General features: G+C 37.5%; 1 protein-coding gene across 1 annotated transcript in view; it reads left to right on the forward strand.

Annotated features, from left to right (window-relative positions):
• The first annotated feature begins 1,151 nt into the window (after positions 1 to 1,151).
• The window catches only part of ppp2r5a (protein phosphatase 2, regulatory subunit B', alpha isoform), a 101,492-nt gene continuing 82,229 nt past the window's right edge, over positions 1,152 to 20,414 (forward strand). The window contains exon 1 of the mRNA XM_088928683.1: positions 1,152 to 2,219. Within this exon, the coding sequence (XP_088784809.1) occupies positions 2,072 to 2,219 (148 nt within the window). The 5' untranslated portion in view covers positions 1,152 to 2,071. The remainder of the gene's footprint in view (positions 2,220 to 20,414) is intronic.

Genomic DNA, 20,414 nt, shown 5'->3' on the forward strand with positions numbered 1-20,414 from the left:
TCAGAAAAGCTGATAGTTATTCAAAATAAAGAAATAGTCAAGGCAGAGAGAGGGAAACAGATTGTTTGATTATGGTGTGACAGGCATCACAGCAATAACTGCATAAGAAGAATCAGCAGTTGGTCATTAGGATCATGCTATCTGACAACCAGACTCCTCCTCATTTAAACCTGTGCTGCCTTGCAGTGTGTGAGGGTTGTCTAGGAAACAGCAGCAAGAATACTCATGTCACTGGAACCAGTAACAAAGTCGTTTCTGTTTTAGGGGAACATGTTAGTACCTCCTTAGTTTATCAAAGGCCCAACTAGCTAACCCAGGAATACTCTGCAGTTCTTTTACAGTTGTGGGCAGTGTATGCAAGATGTATTCCGTCTAAACAGAAAATGGAAAAAAAGGGAATATTTTAGGGAATATTTAATGCCAAGTGAATGAAATGAGACTATTTGCCTGGGTATCCTATTGTAGAGAACGGAGTTACTATCTCACATACACACCTGTGCATTTTGGCCTACTCAAGAGTCCAGGGGGACTTTTGTTATTACAGTACACAGTTTATACTTATACTTAATTATACGTGAACATACTTGGAGACACACATAGCTAAATCACTTTTTTAAACTGCTGCTATAAAGTGAGATTTTTATTCAATCACAAAAATGTCTTCTTTCAAAAAATGGTAGAGAATTAAAAATGCACCAGTATTTTAAGTGCGAGTTTCATGGAAAGAATAAAACTTAGTTAATACCTCAAGCAACATTTCCACAACTCAGCTTTAAGAACAACGCAAACTACACTCGCATCAACCATTTTAACTTCCAATCCTGTGAATTTAAAAGATTCCCCGCCTATCAGAAGTTTGTTATTTATGACTGGATTGACTGTACGTCTGTCAAAAGACTGATCACGGCCTTCAGAGCACAAGTATATTTTGCTCGTCTATTGGCCAGGCAGCCACTGCTGTAACTTTTCATTGGCAGGGTCATTATCGCTCAAAGCCCGCCCTCCCTGTCCAAGTCTGTCTAGGAAACCAGTTTCCTGATGAATCTCATTGGATGAATATGAGGAGGGAGGAGGGGTTTCTTCGGCCACCACTTTTCATTGGAGAGAAGGCCTGTCTGCCATCTGCGACTCGTGTGACGAGAGAAGCTGATATGCTGCTATTGGCTGGACCCTGTTTATGGTTGCGAGAGTTAGGGGGGGGATACAGACTGGGTACATTGTAGCATTTTATAGTTACGAAATTTTATTTTGTTTGCAGTAAGGGTTGAAAGGAAGCAGGAAGTCTCATAACAATAAAGCCGAACAGAAAGTTTCTATGAAAGCGCCCGTGCCTTTGTAGGTGTTACTGCAGAGACTGACGCCTGTCGGTGCGAGAATGGTGGGGCTGGAGCCGCGGCTGCTGAGATAGCTGGAGTCCGCCCGGCTGCCTTCCTGCAGCGCGTCAGTGCCAACAAACAGCTGCGAGTCGGCGAGCAGAACAGACCCACTCGGCATTTTTATAGAGAAAAACTGGATGCATTTCTACAGGAGGAGAACAATGTCTTTTTGACATCACCGATCATCTTAAAGTTTATTTTTTTCATTTTTGCGGTTGCCATTCACAGTTTTAAACGAACTGGTTTATTTTTTTCTTAAACTTATTTAGCATCAATCTATTAATTTTAAAGCTGAACTTCAGCGACCTGTAGATTGTCCCTTTAACGCGAATAATGCTCCGGGGTTTGGACTTGCTGTGTACATTTTATGATTCAAAGAAGGAAAGGTCACTGATATAAACCTGGACTGATAAGGTTTAATTATCCGGTTCTGTCAAGAGTTTGGTGCTTTTTCTTGCCGTGGAAAGCTAACCCTGCGTTTATGAAATTACGTTATTAAATAAGATGTTCTTAATGGGACATTCCGATCAAGGATTAAGCAACGGATGGTTTTAATATTTCATTTTAGGAAGTATTCTTCTCCTTCAACATCGGAGCGGACTTTTAAGTTTTGTGCTCCCTCATCGAGCGGAAGACTGTTGAAGTGGTAACCTTGAAGTGGATACAATATTGAGCGCAACTGCAACAGCATCAACATGTCGGCTATCTCTGCGGCGGAGAAAGTAGATGGGTTCACTAGGAAATCGATGAGAAAAGCCCAGAAACAGAAGCGATCGCAGGGATCGTCCCAGTTCCGAACCCAGAGCAGCTTCATTGAGCTCTCGCCTCTGCCTCAGCTCAAAGGTAAGAGGATAGAAGCGCCTGAAATAGCTTCTGTGCTGAAGCAGGGGTCGCTTGACGCCGTATCCCGATTTAATACTTGAGAGAGTGGCTTAGTGCAAGCAGTAAGCCAAACTGTCTAGCCCATTCCTAGCAGCCAAGCCTAGGAGAACTGCAGCTACAAAAATACGTGCGGCTTACGGTTCTCCGATATGGACATTTTAGGCAATGAATCCTTCATGAAAACCACAGAATATGTCTAGATTAAGCTACTTTTATGATGTACATTTTTAAAAGTAAGCACGCAATATGAAGTTAACGGGAAATTAAACATCTGTAGTACAATAATCGAGCTGAAGGCTCGGTATCTGAATTACATTTTGCCCAAGGTAGGAATAGTCTTAGCTACTGTTTTCGTTTTCGTTTTTGGTCGATTTGTTGTCTTCTTGATATTCTATTAAGAAGAGCCTTAATTTCCCCCTCAATCTGTGCTTTGTGGTGACAGATTTTTTTTTATTGGAAAACGTGCATTGTCGTTTACCGTGTTCAACAATTGGACTTGTCAGGTTTGCTGCGCGAGTCTAGTGGCTGTACAGTATTTTCTTGCAGGAATACAGTACTCGGCACCTATTTACAGCTCAGCTCTTCCTGTGAAGTAGATAATCTCTCCTAACACGACTCGTCCAGTGACATGCTCTACATTATTTACGTAACTGTGATTTCAAAGGCAACTACTGAACTAGGAATTTATATTTTTATCTCCCAGTGGAGTAGTCGACTCATTTTATTAGCCAAAGGTAAAATATGAAAGCTTTAATTATTATTTTCCGTGGTTTGGGGCTTCTCATACAGAGCATTTTGCTTTACTGACCATAAACAAAATTCACCCCGTCTAAATCGATTTTCCCAGAATGTTTCTTCGAATGCATAATGTAGTTTTTAACATATTGCAAGTAATTTGTTACTATAATGTAGCTTTCTTGCAAAAGAGCGCGTTTGATGTGAAAAGTTTGAAGCAAGCTTAGTTACAGTGAGATGCAGGGTGAGTCAGGAAATGCATTTCAGGGATGAGTACGGATCTACAAGATTATATCACTCTGTGCACTGGTAAAAGCTGTTTGTTGGTACAAAATTAGCATCTGTCTACAGTAATGTATAAAATCACGTTCAAGATAAGTGAGCATTAATGAAGGATAGGATTGCTTTGTAGATTCCTCTTTATCAGGTGCGTATGATTATTACTCATGAAAATATAAAGCATTGGTTTTTTAAAAAATCTAAAATTGGGAAGTTTAAATGTGGGCTACAGTTTTGTGTTTTTTACTATTGCCTTCGTGTTAGTGTTTTTTAGTGGAAGCAGCGAAACAAATGGGAAACGTAATGTTTATTATTGGATGGAGTTGGGGGGAGATGATAGCTGTACAAAATGTGTTGATCTGAGACAACACCTCTGCTGAGAAATCAAAATAAAAACAACCAGATGCTCTTGGACACTTTAAAAGTAAATTGAAATACTGATATTTTCCTCCAGTGTCGTTCTACACCAGTGTAGTTGGCCTTTTAAGTAAACAAGTATGTTTTTACATCATCATAATAATGTCCTTTTTGTTATTTTATTCTTTTAACAATACTGTTTTATATGTTGTTTTTAATAAAGGTTGTGTGTGGTGTGGGGACTAATTGGTTATCTATAGATAGTTGAGAAATGTCATAGTTAATCAAAACCAAACTGGAAACTAATAACATCCGTGACTTCTCTGGTTTTTGAAAATCGATTGGCTTCCTTCGTCATATTTCTGTTCAGGTTTTCTCTCATATGAGGTTTTTCCTGCCTAAATCTCAGGCCTGCCTACAGATCCAGCCTGTTAGGTTCTGCGTGATATGTAGGCCTACTACAGTGGTGACAGGTGTGACTGGCTGTATGAGCACACATACGAACTGATAAAATATACTGGTTCAGACAGATCTGGAGAGTGAAACCATGACAGCAAATAAGCTCCAGTATGACTGTGGTTTTATTTTTGGATATTTTTCTGGTACCTGTGTGTGTCAACCTTCGGTCAAGAACATTTGCACACGGTAAATTAAGTTGCAGTCAAGTGGATTTTTCCAAGCTAAACAAATTGCGAGGATGCCTGGCAACCTTTGCCATAAAGGTCTGGTAACAGGATTGATTGGATTTTGGTTTAGCTGACCCTGTCAGAGCGACAAAGAAACAAATAATTAAACTGATGCAAACAGTGCTTGGATTAGGGCAGAGCGACTATTTGAAAAGAGTTTGACATTAAGTACTGAAGTCAGATGGTGAGAAATCTGTCCCTGCTCTTCATCAAATTTTGATTACTCTTATTATTTATCGGACGGTTTCATCTTTAATAGTACTTTGTGGTCATACTATTGACTATGCAATGTAATAGGTTTACTATACTTGGAAAATTTGAAGTTTCATCTAGATTTTTATCATTTGCATACTGCAAACTGTGAGCTTTGGGCTTTTAAATGTTGGCTATATACAGTATAGCTGAATAAGATTTGTAAAATATATTTTTATAGTTAGTATCCAGGTACAGGGCAGAAAATGTATAAAAAAGCAATGTATTGTAGAACCAAGATAACATTTAATACAGAAGCTATTTGATGAAAGGGAAATGATCTGTGATTCTCACAATTTTGTACAATATTTATAAAATCCATTTTTTGTAGTATAGTTCCACAGAAAGGTTTAACAGTTCCAAAACATGTTCTAAAATGAAATGTAATCATAAAGTTTGCTGTGCCATTCAGTAGATCACGTAGTGACACAGTGGTAAATAATCTTTAAGATTTGGAATATATTTTAATTTACCCTGTTTAACAGGGAGAAACTCAAAGTGGAGTGGTAATAATTTTGGGATATAAAGATCTGTAATTACACCAAGTTAACAATTGATTCAGTTATTGGAGTTCCTTGTTTGCAGCTGCTGTACATCCTGCATAATCATAATCACTGACTGCAACTGCAGTGCTCTGGGATTCAGACAGAATGAAGGTTTTGATGTTCTTTCACACTTAGTTTTGTGCTTTACAGCATCTAAATGCTATAGTTCGCAACTATGGTAGCACTGCTGTGTTTGGCATTGAACGAAAATGGTTACTTTCACATGGGTTCATGCTTCTGGCTTAGTGTATTGGTCATGTGAAGCACTTTGGGTTGCTAAAACAAAATTAGTTTGTATTACATTAACTAATATAGCTGTTTAACTTCAATACTCACCTGCAAATTTTGGTAGATTGCTCTGTCGCACATTTGGCTGCTGCTACCTAGGATTTGTTTCATTCTTGATAAAGGAAAGACAAAGAAAAGTTAATTTTGTTTTGTTTTTTACAAATACATCTAAACTGAATATACATATGCATTTTTTTGCCACACAAAATCGTATGTGTGACAGTGTGAGAAAACTCATGCAAATGGAGGGAAAATATACAAACTACGCATAGCACCCGTGGAATTGAACCCAAGACCCCAGGGCTGCGAGGCAGAAATGCTCACCACTGTGTCACTGTGCCACCCCTGAGGTGTAATAATGTAGCAGAAATACATGGTTGCTGTTCAAACATAAGTAACTATAAAATATTTATTTTGACTAATGGGAAAACAAACAACTTTCAGTCCTTTTTTTTTCACTGGAAATTTTTAAAGTAAAAAAAAAATCTTGCATCTCTGTTTTGCTATCACTCTTATCACTCTTATTTAATCTTTCTGCAGACTGTTTGTAACTGAGCATTATTGACTGACTAATTTGAGAAGTGTCCACATGAGGTTGGAGAAAAGAAAGAATTGTAGTTAGTAGCCCATCATATCTTTGAACACTAGTTAGTAGCCCATCATATCTTTGAACACTGTGCAGTAAGTACCAACTGCATTTCCTGGAATTTGCAGGCTGGTTTTATTTACCTGGTAATCAAGGCTGTCCACTCTTTGTAGCATGTCTCTTGTCTTTTGTTTGTCTTTGCAGAGCAGTTCATGTGCTGGGATAAAATCTTTCATTGTTACAAGGCAAATATCTTATCATAAAGCAGTCACATAATTGTTAGATGCCTAACGGATTTTAATGCAGATATTTGTTTCCTTATCATGTTAAATGCAGCCGGCAGACTTCAGTTCACTGATATGGATTTGCATTTACTGCAAGAGAACTGACCCAGTTTTGAACTCTAATGTTTGTGGAAGATGTCTTGTGAAGTTTAAGTGCCATACTAACTGTATTATATGTAGTACATTAGATCAGTTGTTGGAGAGGAAATTGAACTAGCGTAAGTCAAACATGGCTGGGTTTTAATTGAATTGTACATTTCCTGTAGTGCCTGTAAGAGGACAATGCAGTTAGTTACACTCCAGGTGTAACTACAAAATTACTAGAGAAACATAAAACTAGACATTGCTTTATCTTTTCTTGTTTTTTTTTTACTTACTGACAACCATTAAAATAAGGCAAGGGGCATATAGGTCAAATAACACTTTTAAAGGTTCCACAAGATGTATATTCAAATTATATTGAACCAAACCCACTTCAAGAAACCATGTCCTAATTCTGAAAAAATACAATATAATACAGCTGTCAACAATTGTCCAGATTCATACCATGCAACAGCAAAGAGATTTGCTGCAAAATAAATTAAAACCAAAAATCAGTTATAACATCATAAATGTTACATTACTGCATCCAAACCATCTTGTAGTACATTGTATGAACAGGATCGAACTTCATTGCTTATACTTGGTAATATTGTATAGTATTACTATTTAATTTTGTACAGTTGTAGCATACAGTCAATGAAGCGGTGACATTATTATATATATATATTTTTAAAACTGATGTTTTTCAACCTCTTTTAAAACCAAACAGGATAGTTTTGCTGCCATAGGATCTTGGGGTATTTTATGTTTTCACAGATAAGATTGCTGAATGAGGATCCTTTGTGTTGTGTTCACATATTAATATGAATAAATAAAGCTCATGAACTCAAATGTACTTTCAGTAGCAGCCTTAAAAGGGTACTGCAGTCCCAACTGCTCACTAGTCACTGTCATGATTAAAGTAATGGGATGTACGAGTGAGTAGGTACAGGTTGTGCAGCAGGCATTTCACTGCAGAATCACTGTCCCAATATGATCTGCATGCAGAGTTAACAAGTGGGTAGTAGCTGTTGACAAAACATCTCAAAAGTCGAGAGCAATATTTCTATTGGATTGAAAAGAGATGTATTCACAAGCCTGCTTGCTTACAATGTAAAGGGCCTTTTCGTGTCACTGGAAGTTTTGTTGCCTCGTTCTAAATCGTAGACAATGCCGACAATATGGAACTGCACATATCTGGAAATTTAGTCTGTTTTGTGGTGTAAATTGGAGGTTTTACATGTTACTGTGTACATTTAACTTTCCTTGTGGTTTGAAATGCAATCATCAATGCCAGTTCTTTCTAACCTTGAAATACAAAAATAGCTTTGCAGTTCCCCTTTAAAAGAAATGGACCATGAGAGATGTGCGATTTCATTATGATATACAGTATGGTCCAAAACGAGAAGAAATTAAAATAACAAAGCTGCCCATACCACAGACACAACAGATTTGCCCCAAAATATGTAGGATGCAGTAAAAAAAAAAGAAAAAACTTTGAGATTTCTAAACAGACAAGCATTTCAATGATATGCTCAGCTTGTCTTTTTGGGACAGTGATTAATGAATTATCAGCAAGTGCTTCCTTGCAGGAAAACATTTACTCAACTACTGCATAAAAATGCTGGGTGCTTTGTTGTTGAACAATAAACTGAGTCCTTTTGGATGGACTTTGTCTCTTATCTTGACATGTCTTGTCAGGGCTATTGCTTTAGTAATTAGATATGAGACAAGAGTTGCAGTGTGAAGTTTCTTTGATCATTTATAGAAATACTTAAGAAATAGTTTACATTAAAGTTCTTCTTGGTTGTTATTAGCAGAAACAGTGATGTGATGTAGGGTATTTTGGGGTTATCAGATCCACTTGAAAATGTGCTTGAAAGTCGAAATTAATAAGTTTAAATATATTTTTAAGGCACAACCTTATGCTGACAAGGTTTTTTTTAAACAAGGTAGTTGATTACTATTTCAGGGTCTTGAACTTGAATTTTGAACTTTTATTGCCATATGTAACCAGTACAGGTACTGGTACAATGGAATTCTTACTTACAGAATGTCTCTCGATTGTTTAAAAAAAGAAGTGTTATACATAAAGTGCAGACAGTGCATCAAGACAATATACAAACAAAAAGTAGGCAATGTACAAGTAAACTGCAACTGATACATTGTTTTTATTGTTTCTAGCAGGTAAAGAATCAAGGCAAAGCAGAAAAAATTGAAAATCACTTCATATGCCATTTACCAGTGAAGGAGTTAGCTCACTGCCTTTATTTTCCATTTTGTTTTATCACTCAATGTAATGTTTTTTTTAAGAGGCATTTTAATGATGTACAGGAAAAATGTCTCAAATTTGGGTGGGAACAGAAAGAAAGTTGAAATTCTTGAACCCCTTCTCTCCTTCTCTCTTTTCATAAAGAGCCAACACAATTTTCCTCTTAGAAACGTTCTCTTCAGAAAAAGTTTAAAAGGCTCAGTTAGGGAAAACCATTTAATGATAGAGAGACCGTTATAAGAATTGTGTGTATCTATATGGGTCTGGCTGAGATATCTACCTCTTCTGTAAACTGAGCACTTTGAGCACTTTGTGAGTTGAAAACTACAAGAAGACCAAGGTAGACCGAAAACCACAGTAATAAATGCTGACCTTCTTTAGCTCTGCTCCACTTTTATGCTGTAAACTTTTGTCATAAGAGTCCGCAGTATCATGATTTGGGAAAGATTTAGTGACCTTATTCTGAATATACTGTTATTTTTGCATGAAGGTATTCTTTTTGTACATCTCATAATCCATCATTTTTGAGCATGTTGTGATTGTACAGTGATAGTTCCAAAAAAAGTAAAAGCAGTTCTTAATAGTCTTCAAAAGTGGAGTTGATTACGGTTAATAGCAGCTCACTAAATCACCAATGTTGAAAGTTAGCAGTGACATGGGAAATCGAAAGAAAGACTCTTTAAATTGTAGTTGAAAAAGCATTATCGACTAGCCCACCCCCAGAAAACCTAAAGGATCTTTTTTAATGAATGACTTAGCAGAATAGAGATGACATGATTCTGGAGCTTCCATTAACGTTTTGTCATTTGTCATAGTGTCTAGACAAGCGTAATGGAAATTTTTAAAGCTTTTCATTAGCATACTCCAGGAACGTGTCATAGAAGTTGTAAACAAATTGGTAAGCTGAAGTGTAAATAATGAAATGTATGTCATGATTTGGGCCGTACCTCTAAAATCTAAGCCATAACATTATAAGATATTTTTGGTATGCAAGTATTAATATTAATAAGTATTAAGTATTAATAAGTTCACAAAAATTTAATCTGTTAGAAGATCCTAATATTACCCTAGCTATTTAAAATATACTGTTGATAAATGCAGGTATTTATCGAGCAAAAAAGAGCTTAAAAACTGGGAGCATTTGTCTCCACTTTAGGGGGTCTTTTTTATACAGCCGTGATAAGAACTGGACAGAAGATTTTTTTGGCCCAAGTAATTTAAAGAAAGCCCACTTTTGGGACCAGCTGCTGCTATTGTGCTGTCTCTCCATCAGTTGCTGACTAGAAATAGTTTCTGTGTGAACACCCAGTGATTGATGCAGTGCGCTATTAGTTTGACAGGCGTGTTGTACACTTGCCTTGGTTACAAAACGCTAACATAAGCAGAGCCCTAGTAATCAAGGGGTATGATGGCTCAGAGAGAGAGACAAAAATTAAAACAAAGTTGCAAGTGCGTGGCCTGAATTACAGAGCTTGCTGTCCTGATTATTTTTAAATAAGTCAGAATCGATTAGAAAAGTCGCAATTATTGCAGCTACAGCACGTTATTTCCTTGACAAATGTGGTATTAAAATTTTTTTTTTCCTCTTTACAACTGACAGTTCATTTGTACAAACGAAGCTTTGCTTGTTTGCTCATCTGAAACATGAAATCCCTTTATTTATTTTGAGGTTTGCACGTATACAGTATTATAATGACAAATCTGTGTACAGACTTCATACTCCGACAGTTTTACTTTTCTGAGGTCACAAAGAACGCTTACTTTAAGATTTTGCAAGCTGAGACAGAGTCTTGATTAGAATCCTTCAAATACTGCAGCTTTTTGGATATTTTACTACTGTATCACTCGCCTGGTATAATTACTAAATACAGAAAAAATATGGAAGTGGAAGAAAATTTCCGGTGGTCTTCACAGGACAAAGGAAAAAAATCTTTATTATTTTTTTCCTCGCAAGGATAAGGATGATCTCAGCTCTAAAAGCACAGCTCATTGTCTTTCTAATAAACAATTAGAGGAATTTTTGTAAGTTATATTGTAGATCACCAATCTTGGGCCATGACTGTCACATACATTATACTGTATATGAGGTTTAGGATTAGTGTCTAAGACCTGGCAGAAAAAATGCACATTTACATTTTTTACATTCAGTCACTTGCAGATAAAAGCATATCTACATTTTCTGAACACCAGTTGAATTCTGCAAAGCTCTCTCCACATGCCTGCACTTGTCTGACCCTTCAAAACACGTATAGGAAAACGCCCTGTAAACCAGCTTAATCACACACAGTAAAATAAAAGACTTTGACTGTGAAGACCTTCATGTCTTTCCAACATACTTTTAAATGGAATGCAACAGGTCACAGTATAGTCTGTGATATTTATTGCTTGAAATTGTTAATCATTGCTTTACATGGAACATGTTTTGACTTTCACCTGGTATTTTGGTAATTTAAATTCTTATATATATATAACGATATAATTAATTTGTAAGGCAGTTCTGCAGAATTATGTCTTTAGAGCCACACAGCCCATTCTATTAAGGTATATATTTTTTGGAATTTATTTGGAACTAAAGTGCTTTACAAATCATTTGCAAGAATAAGAGACCCAGGAACCCAAAGAATTTCCAGACAATGCCTACTTTGTGACCCATTTTTTGCTAGTAAAGAAAATTAAGGACTGTTATTTGCTATTTCGTAGTGAAGCCAATAAAAATGGTGGTTGACAGACCATTGTATGATCCAGCAGACATCTTCTGGTAGGCAGTACAGAAGATCACTCTGTTCATCTGTTTTGAGTGGGGAGGGACAATTCATTTTCACTTCACTAAGGTTGGACCATATTGTACTTACAGTTGATAGTTGTATCCCCATCTATAGTATATGGCTTCATTACTCTGTTCTCCTCCCTTCTGGTAAGCTAATGTGTGGTGAGCTACTGGTGTACTTTGTCTACCATTGGTGGTGGTAGAGGGGAGTATTACCTGTAACATGTGTTGAGTGGAGTGTCCACAAAAATAGAGCTATATAAGGTACAGTATATAATAAAAGACCTGTACATATTTGAATGCATAATGAATTGAAAGACATTGAATTGTCTAAAAATGAAGGCACATATTTAGAATATTTTATCTTAGTTTCCTAGATGCATTATTGAGTCCTTAAATATTATTTTCTTCTGCTTTAGCACCCTGTTGTTCTTGGTCATATATACCTGCTGATACTGAGTCCAGAGGTTAGCCCTTAAAAGAAACCATGTTAGGCCCAGTGCTTCTGAAATTTGTAAGCAAACGGGGCTTATTGCTTTATGATTAAAATGTTGATTTTATGTAATTAATGTTGTTCATGCATCTGATTCCACTGTAGTAGCATGTATGTTGGTGCAGTAAAAGCAGTTAATTCTGTGTGTTTTTTGTAAATGAATTCTACTTCATCACACTTAACATTCTTTCAGCAGCAACGTATATATCTTTTCACTTATCAGGGTAGACTTTTGTCCTTTTTAAGATTACTGTAAAGCACCACATCATAGAAACATAAGAAGTTACACACAAGAGCATAAGACGTTACATGAGCAGCTACACACAACAGGCATTTCATTTCATTTTTCCTGTTTGCTTATTAGTAGCTAATTGATCCCAGGATCTCATCCAGCTGCTTTTTGAAAGTAGAAGCCAAGGTATCAGCAGGGTAGTTTGTTACCCCCTCAAATGTCTTGCTAAAGCAGTGCCTCCGGTGCCTTCTTGGTTTTAAATTCGCTTCCAAATAGTTTCCACTCTGGCCCTGTGGTTCTTGTTTCAGTCTGAAGACATCCACTGGGTCGTCTTTGTCAGAGCTCTTGTGGAGTTGGAATACTTGGATCAGGTTCTTCTCTGTTCGACTAAAAAAAGTTCAGTTCCTCCAGCCTGTCAGTGTAGGACACCCCTTAAGTCCCAGAAAGTATCTGGTATCTTCTCTGAACAGATTCCAAAGCAGCAGTATTTTTTCTATAACCAAAAGTGTACACGGTATTCTAACTACTTCATACTACTGCATTATACAATTTTAACATAACATCCTTTGATTTAAATATGACACATTTAACTATATGTTGTAGCATTGTGCATGCCTTTTTAATTTCTTCCCCACATTGGATGGGTTATAACTGCTTCCTCGCATGTCGTGAATCTTAAGAGTACAGGTCCTTTAAAAACCATCAGTAGCCGTCTAAGAAAAGGATTATGCAGGTTACGTGGTCAAAATGAACTGACATAATCTTTCCTAACCGTTGCCATAAGCCACAGTTGAAACGGCATGGCTTGAAATCGATTTTGCCGAAAACTGAGAAGTGGAGTGAGCAGAAGGGGCTTGGGTGCAATGCCAGTTGAAAGATAGCGATGCAGTCTCCAGGTGTTCTGGACAAGCTGTCAGCTGTCGGCTTCTTGTGTTAAAAACTGGGCTATCAGGCTGTTTTGACAGATTTACTGAATTTCCAGACGTCTAGAGAAGCGAGAAATCTTGCAAAGCCTGTTTGGTTACATTTGACGAGGGGTTGTGTTGTTTAGCTTTGGTGGAGTTTCAAACGTATATTTAACCCCCAGGGGACCATGTTACAGTGAAATACATTGCATGAAATTGGTGTTTAAAGATTTTAAAAAAATGTAATGTCACTTTTGGACAACATGTGCAATATTCCCTTACAAACTGTTTTATCAGGACTTGTTCATTTCTGGACAGTACATCTGTGTACCTTAATTCCTGTGTATGTTTTTTCAGGCTTTGCTTCAAGCAACGTTATTTTTGTGTTAACAGTGGCATTATTGTTAGTGTTGTTTTATGGAGATGGATTTGGTAAAGATGGTAAATGAATGACTCATTGTCGAGATGTATATTATTTACATTGGGTCTAGTAGTGCCTTTGCTTATAGTTTTACACATTTTGACCTTGGGCTGGGGAAATTAAGCCATGAGTGTCAAAGACGGTCAGAAATTCAATTTTAGTTGTATTCTGTACAGTCGACTACAGATTCTACATCTTTTTTTCAGACAACTACATTTTTAATTTTTGCAGTGATCTTTTTTTTTAAATGATAGTTCTGGGGTTTTCAACTCTTTCAGGGGCAGTAAGATGTACTGGTGTTATTAAAAGGGCAGTACACAGAGGAACCAGTATATGTTAAGACAGTACCATTCCACTGAATTTTTGGCTGTAGTGTGCTTTGAGAAAGTTTTCACCCCCCTGAACTATTGAAACTATTGTTTTGTTTTGGCTCTATGCTTGGAGTCATTGTAGTTGGAGTGTGAATCTTTGGTCCAGTCTAAGGTCCTTTGTTGTCTAAAGCAGGTTTTCCTCAAGGAATTGTCTGTATTAGGTGCCATTCATTTCTCCTTCTTTTCTAAAAAGTGTCCTAGTTCATGAAATACATCCACATAAAATGATGCTGCCACCACCATGCTTCATGGTAGGGGTGGCGTTCAGATTACGCCATGCATAGCTCTTTGCATTCAGGGTGAAGAGCTCAATATTGGCTTCATTAGATTTGAGAATCTTGTGCCACATGGTCTCAGGGTCTCTGCCACATGCCTTTTTGCAAACTCCAGGCATGCTATTATGTGGATTTTTCTCAGGAGTGGCCTCTATCTATCCACTCTCCCATAGAGGCTAAATCTGTGTGGTGCTACAGAGATTGTTGTCCTCAGGACAGGCTCTTCCATCTCAGCCATGGATCTCTGCAGTTCTGTCAGGGTGGTCATTGTGTTCTTGGTCACTTCTCTGACCAAGGTCCTTCTTGCCCAGTTGCTCAGTTTGGGAGGATGGCCTGCTCTAGCAAGAGTCTGAGTGTTACTGTATTATTTTCCTTGCTTAATGAAAGACCTGGTTGGGCTCCTTAGAACATTCAGTACCCTAGATGTGCTTTCATACTCCTCCTTGGCAGTGTTTTTACTCTGACGTGCACAGTCAAATGAGGTATCTTATATAGACAGGTGTATTTCTGATGAAATCATGATAGCCAATTGAACTGACCACAGGCAGAGTCCAGTCAATTTTTTGGAGTGATCTTAGAAAGAAATTAGGTGCACCTGGGTTCAATTTGGAGTGTCATAGAAAAGTGGGTGAATACTCATCAAATCAAAACATTTCAGAGTTTTCTTTTAAAATGCATATAAAATATTACCAGAACTTGTATTCCACTTTGACATTGTAGAGTATTTTGTGTGGATCAGTGACTTAACTTAACTTTTGGAGATGGTGAAGATCTGTGAAAATTATTTTTGTCACACAAAGCATTTAAGGAGGCTAAATAATGTGAAGGGTTTGATACAAAAAAGATTTGGAATTTTCAAGGTACAAGGAGATCTGTAGTAATTGGAGAGAGCTTGATATACAAATAACTGTTTTAGATCAATTAATCTTATATTAATCTTCAATACTGTATGACTGTTTCCTCCCCAAATCTCAATTTATTCAGGAAAAAAATCCCCATTGATCATCACAGCAGACATCAGTAGTAAATGTTTAACTAAACTGAAAAATGTATTTCTTTTTCATAATTCACATGGTTTGATTTACATTTCCTCTCTGCAGGACACTGCTAGTAAACTGGAACTTTTCTACAGTACATTCTGTAAAAACAAATTCTTTGTTGATATTCCTGTTATTTCTTAGTTTTCCTTGGTCCTAAAGGTCAGGTTAGACCTTTAAACCCAGGTACAGCTTTGGTACACATAAATGTTAAGCAAACATTTGAAAAGGAAACGGTCAGAGGTTGGGATTTATTTTAATTTTGGTATTATTTATGTTGGTCCTCTTTTTCACAAGCCATAACCATTAGAATTTCTGAGTTAGACCAAGTCAAACACAGTACTACTTGATCTCCGTCCAGTGCTCTTTCTGTTGATACATCCAGAAAAACAAACATGGCTGCAAGGGCTTGTTAACAGCCGAACATGGAAACAGGACAGGTGGTGACTTCATTAATACTTACATTTTTTCCACAAAGCATTCTCGGTTTCCTTTGGTGTATATATATGCATATATGTGACATGGTAGGCTACAGTGTTTTGTAATTACAATGTTTTTGTGCACCAGTCACCGCACTGTTACATGTGTTGAATAGTCAGGACATAGACTGAGTAGGAATGTGTGGATTTGACTGGCTTGTACTCACATCTGTTCATTATTTTTTTTTTTCCTGCTGGATACCTTGGGTTGAGCATGCACTACAGACTGCTGGTCATAATACACCAATAACCAATAAAGGCAGAAAGTCAGAATTGTTTTTTTCTAGAATTTCATAGGCTGTCAAAATTTGAAAGAGGTTAACATTGCCTTTCTAACATAGTAAATCTGACCATATAAATGAGCTTTTGAAGTAAAGCCTTTTGGTTCCTTACTGCATATGGTTTTGTCTGTACTATTTTATACAAAAGAAATGCCAGTTCCCATGACTGTGTACTTAAAGGGCAAAACCTAATTAGCAAAGGGTGTCTTGAGATCACATGAGTCTCTGGCACGAGGCCCTGCAGCACTGTCTGAAGCTTTCAAACCAAGGATAAGGCGCCGTTTTGTTCTGTACACAGGGACCCTTGTTGCAGTCACAGGATGTTTCTTGCTTGGTCGTACACGCTCTATTGTTTGGCTAAGCTCTGCTCTTCACTGTTGTTTTGTATAACCAGAAAATCACACTGTGAAAGGCCCAGTGCCCTGCAGACACCCCTGTTATCATGTCGCTTTCCAGATGATTTAAGAGACATCTGCCAAGTCTCTCCTGCCTGCTCGTATTTAGATGATCGCATGCCGACAGGAATGGTGGAAATTGCTTTTTGAAGTATTCCTTTTAACTGCCATTATTTTTGAAGATACAACCCTTTATACATGTATGGAGGAAAATTTTGCGCTCCCTTTTGTGCTACAAAAACCATACATTTCTGTAATGCACCATAGTAAAAATGTGTAATTTGACCAGGTTATACGACATGCCTGATTATGTGTATTTCAGCATTGTCACAATAAAGAAGTTGTAAATACAAAATATTTATTTTCCCCGACGTGGCTTTTGCTGTAGGCTAGGCCCAACACTGTCCTCAACTTTCGGCAATCATCACGTAGAGTACTGAAATAAAGTGCAAATGGAGGCTGACTCTTCAATACTAACTCCCTGAGGTACTTTAACTCTTACCAGTTTTCCGGTTATGCATCATCCATACCTTCTGCAGAAAGAAAACAAGTTAATTAGCCTAAACACAGCAAGCTGGATGCCAGCAGGCACTGAACTGTTGCTCATTTAGGAAGCTCTGCTGCTCTTAGATTTCTGTTCTCATGCTGCTGGCGCTGTGCTGTGGTTGAGCAGTGAACTGTGAAGTTCTAAAGGTTATAGTTTTTTTTTTGCTGGTGCTCTGCCGCGGGGTGTTGCCGAAGCCCGTGAGGTCGCGCCCATGGGCCAGTGCCCTCTGCTGGGGAAGTTACTGCCACCTCGGCGGGAGGAGGGTAGCACAGACTCTCTTCACCACGCCTGCCCCCGCTTTCCACTTCCCGCCACGGCCAGTGGAGCTTTGAGGTTAACAGCAGGGCCTCGAGTCTGCTTGCGGTACATGTGACATGTAACAGTTAAAGGACCAAAGGACGGCGCCTGTCTTTGCAAGGTTTTGCTGATCAGACCTCTGTAAGAAATCTAAAACAATAGCATGGTAGAGTCTGTACCAAACACCCATGAATGAAGTCTTTGCTGCTTGCAAACAAATTACATTTAAATTCGGAGGCAGTCAATGAAACCTAAAAAAAGTTGCCCTTTTTTTAATCTGTCAGTGGGTCTGGCATGACTGGTTTTTCATGTGTTACAGGGCTGTAGGTAACACAGTTGTGTTGGTCGAGCAGCTCCTTGCGGTTACTGGCTGTGGTGTGAATTGCAGCTTAGGCAGAGACGCCTTGCTTTTTTTAATCTGTTTTTCAAGATGTGTATGGAATTTGAATGAAGACCTGATGGAGTGGAAGGGAGGTTCAGTAAATTTCCCTGTCTTTCTATACATTGTGAGTGCATATTCCAAACTCGAGAGAAATCCATAGGTTTAAAAAAAGAATAATATTGCAGAGTAAGAGAGTGGAAATAGAAAAGGAGAACTCTTATAGATAAGAAAGGTGGTGTTTTTTAGCCTTGTAGCATTAGGTCTGAGCAATTTTGAATGTTTTAGCTGGATGTCTTATGTTCTGTTGGCAAAACCAGTACTATTGCAGTTACCATGTAAACATAGTGGAAATATTTGAATTCCATGCGTGTGCTTAGAGCTCATTTGGGAGACGCATTCAGAATAGTTCTATAGTGTACTGTATGTCACGTAAAACACTGACTGGCTTTCTTGGATTTCCCCTGGTATTTTTTTTTGTTGAAGTTTTTGCCATTTGTTCAAACAAATGTATGCACTGAATTTTAAGATTGCTCCTGCTGACATCTGTACGTCAGCAGTACCATGTTGTCATTCTTGTGAGAACCTGTGAAGTGGCTTGGTAATCAGGCTTAATTAGCAACCAGAATGAAGAAATCACACATGCCTATTTACAGTTCAGTTGTTGTTAGATTTTTACCTCACTTTTTTTCAAGAAATCTGTCAAATTAATTTCAAATTTAACAGATTGAAATCAAGTTCAGATAACGTTTAACTGATTTAATCTGTTTGGGGTTCTGCATTTTGGAACTTTTGAGAACACGCATTAATAAAAACTCAAATGTAAAATTACCTGTTCTGTTGTTTTATTGAAAAATGTATGTGGAGTATCTGCAGTAGATGTATAGATGGTTTCATGTTTTTTGGATAAAACATATTAAAAGTCATACTATTATGGCCTTGATAGCTTTAAAACAATTAAGGTTTCAGTGTACTCCAAAAGTAAGTAGTAATAGGATCCAAAATTGATATTTTACAGTGTAAAATATCCAAAGGTGTTTGCAGGTAATGGATTTGAGACATCAGGCATTCCAAAAGATCACAGTTAATTGATTATGACCATGCTTATCTCACTTTTGTGATTGCAATGCTAAGTAGGTGCAGATCTCCAAGCAGTAGTAATAGTTTCCATCCTGTCATTATGGCAAGTTAAAAAATCTGAAATTGCAGAACGTCTGAAGCTGCTACACAGACGTAGAGAAGAGATTCAGACAAGCCAAATGGCATTGATTTGAATGTATTAGTCAGATCTGCCACGAAAAAAAAACACTGTAGTGAATGTGGGTGCACTGAAGAGAAAGTCACTATTACTACGGGTTCATCACAGCAGGCAAACCAAAGAGAAAGATGCTTTGCAGCTTGTTGTCCAGTGGTTTGTTTTGCAGTCTTTCCATCTGTATCATTATTGTCTCCTCCTAGATCTGCACCTTCAAAATTATATAATTAATAAAAATGAAGAGCAAGCTATATTCTAGTGTAAAATGCTTGCAAATGTCTGAGTTACAGTATAAGCAATGTCCCTATTTAAAGGAATATTTTTACTGCCTTATATCTTTGAATATTTTAAAAGTTCTGATTGATAGAAAAAGTGCTAATAAGTGTACAATCCTGTTAGCTACAGTAAGATTTATTCCATTTAATTCCCGTTTCAAAAAGCCTGCTTTACTGCAGAAAGACTGATTTTATTCTCATCTTCTATCTGTGAAGCATGTTGAGGTTATTTAGTATTGTGTAGCATAGTTGTGTGACAAGGAGAGGTTTTGAAAATGATTTCCACAAGCAGGCTTATTTAACGGAGTCCAGGAATTCTCCAGGTAACGGAGCTCCTTAGAGTGAGGGCTCAGTTTCATCTGAAGCAGTTTCCATGTCTTCTTTTAATCTAACACTTAATTAGTAATTTGTCTTGACTTGACCCAAATAAATTATGTACAGCACCTGAGGGAAGGGAAATGAACTTCAGATGTGGAGCCCCATTCCCTCTTAGAATAAATTGTTAGTGGTAAGTTTTAGCACAAAATGGGAGAGAGTTTCAGCACTAAACCTTTTAAAAATTGTATGATATTTACAAGCTGAAAAAATACTTTCAGAAGGCCAGCTGAGGGTTATAATAACCCAAGTATTTAATTCCAGTTCATTTCATTTCTGATTGTCTACACCTACTGCTTCACACACAGTAAGGTGGATTTTACACGAGACCACAGTTCCCTTCTAACCTGCACGAGCGGGTTGGAGTGCTGTTTGATCCGAGGTCTGATTGCATATGTCCTTGTTTTGCTCTGGTTCTTGGCTTGTATTTTTGGTGGACAAACTTTAATGAATGTGTAGACACAAGGGAAAGAGACAGGTGCCCTTTTCCATAACAGGCAGGATGACATGAATGTGTTTTGACTGTACAAAGGAAAATTGCTGAACGTAGCCCTGTCTTTTCAGATTGTGTTAGGTATTGTCATAGTGCCAAAGTACAATTCATTCATTCTCACTCCTCTCACATGGGTCTTCATTTTTATAATTAAAGATAAAGCTCAGAAGAAGAAGAAGCCACTCAAGTATAGTTAATTTCATATGTCCGTAAAACATTAATTAAAGTTCTTAATCACCACCCATTTGCAAGTAAATACGAGACGTCTCATACAAAGGGTTTTCAGGGAAAAATTTTAAAAATGATAGAAAACAACATTATTATCATCATAACTAAATTCCAGAAAATGTGTAGCTGTTTAAAGGAGGAGGAGAATCTGTACTTGAATCTTGCTTTTGGTTGACCATTTTAAGTCCCTCTTCAGCCTTTTCAAGAGCTCACTGTCTTTATTGTGATTCAGTTCATTTACTGAATTGTGGAGTTAAAATGAAGCCTATTTTCGTGACGCACATTC

Source organism: Atractosteus spatula, chromosome 2 (genome assembly GCF_055471065.1).
Source record: "Atractosteus spatula isolate fAtrSpa1 chromosome 2, fAtrSpa1.hap1, whole genome shotgun sequence".
Classification (NCBI taxonomy): Eukaryota; Metazoa; Chordata; class Actinopteri; order Semionotiformes; family Lepisosteidae; genus Atractosteus; species Atractosteus spatula.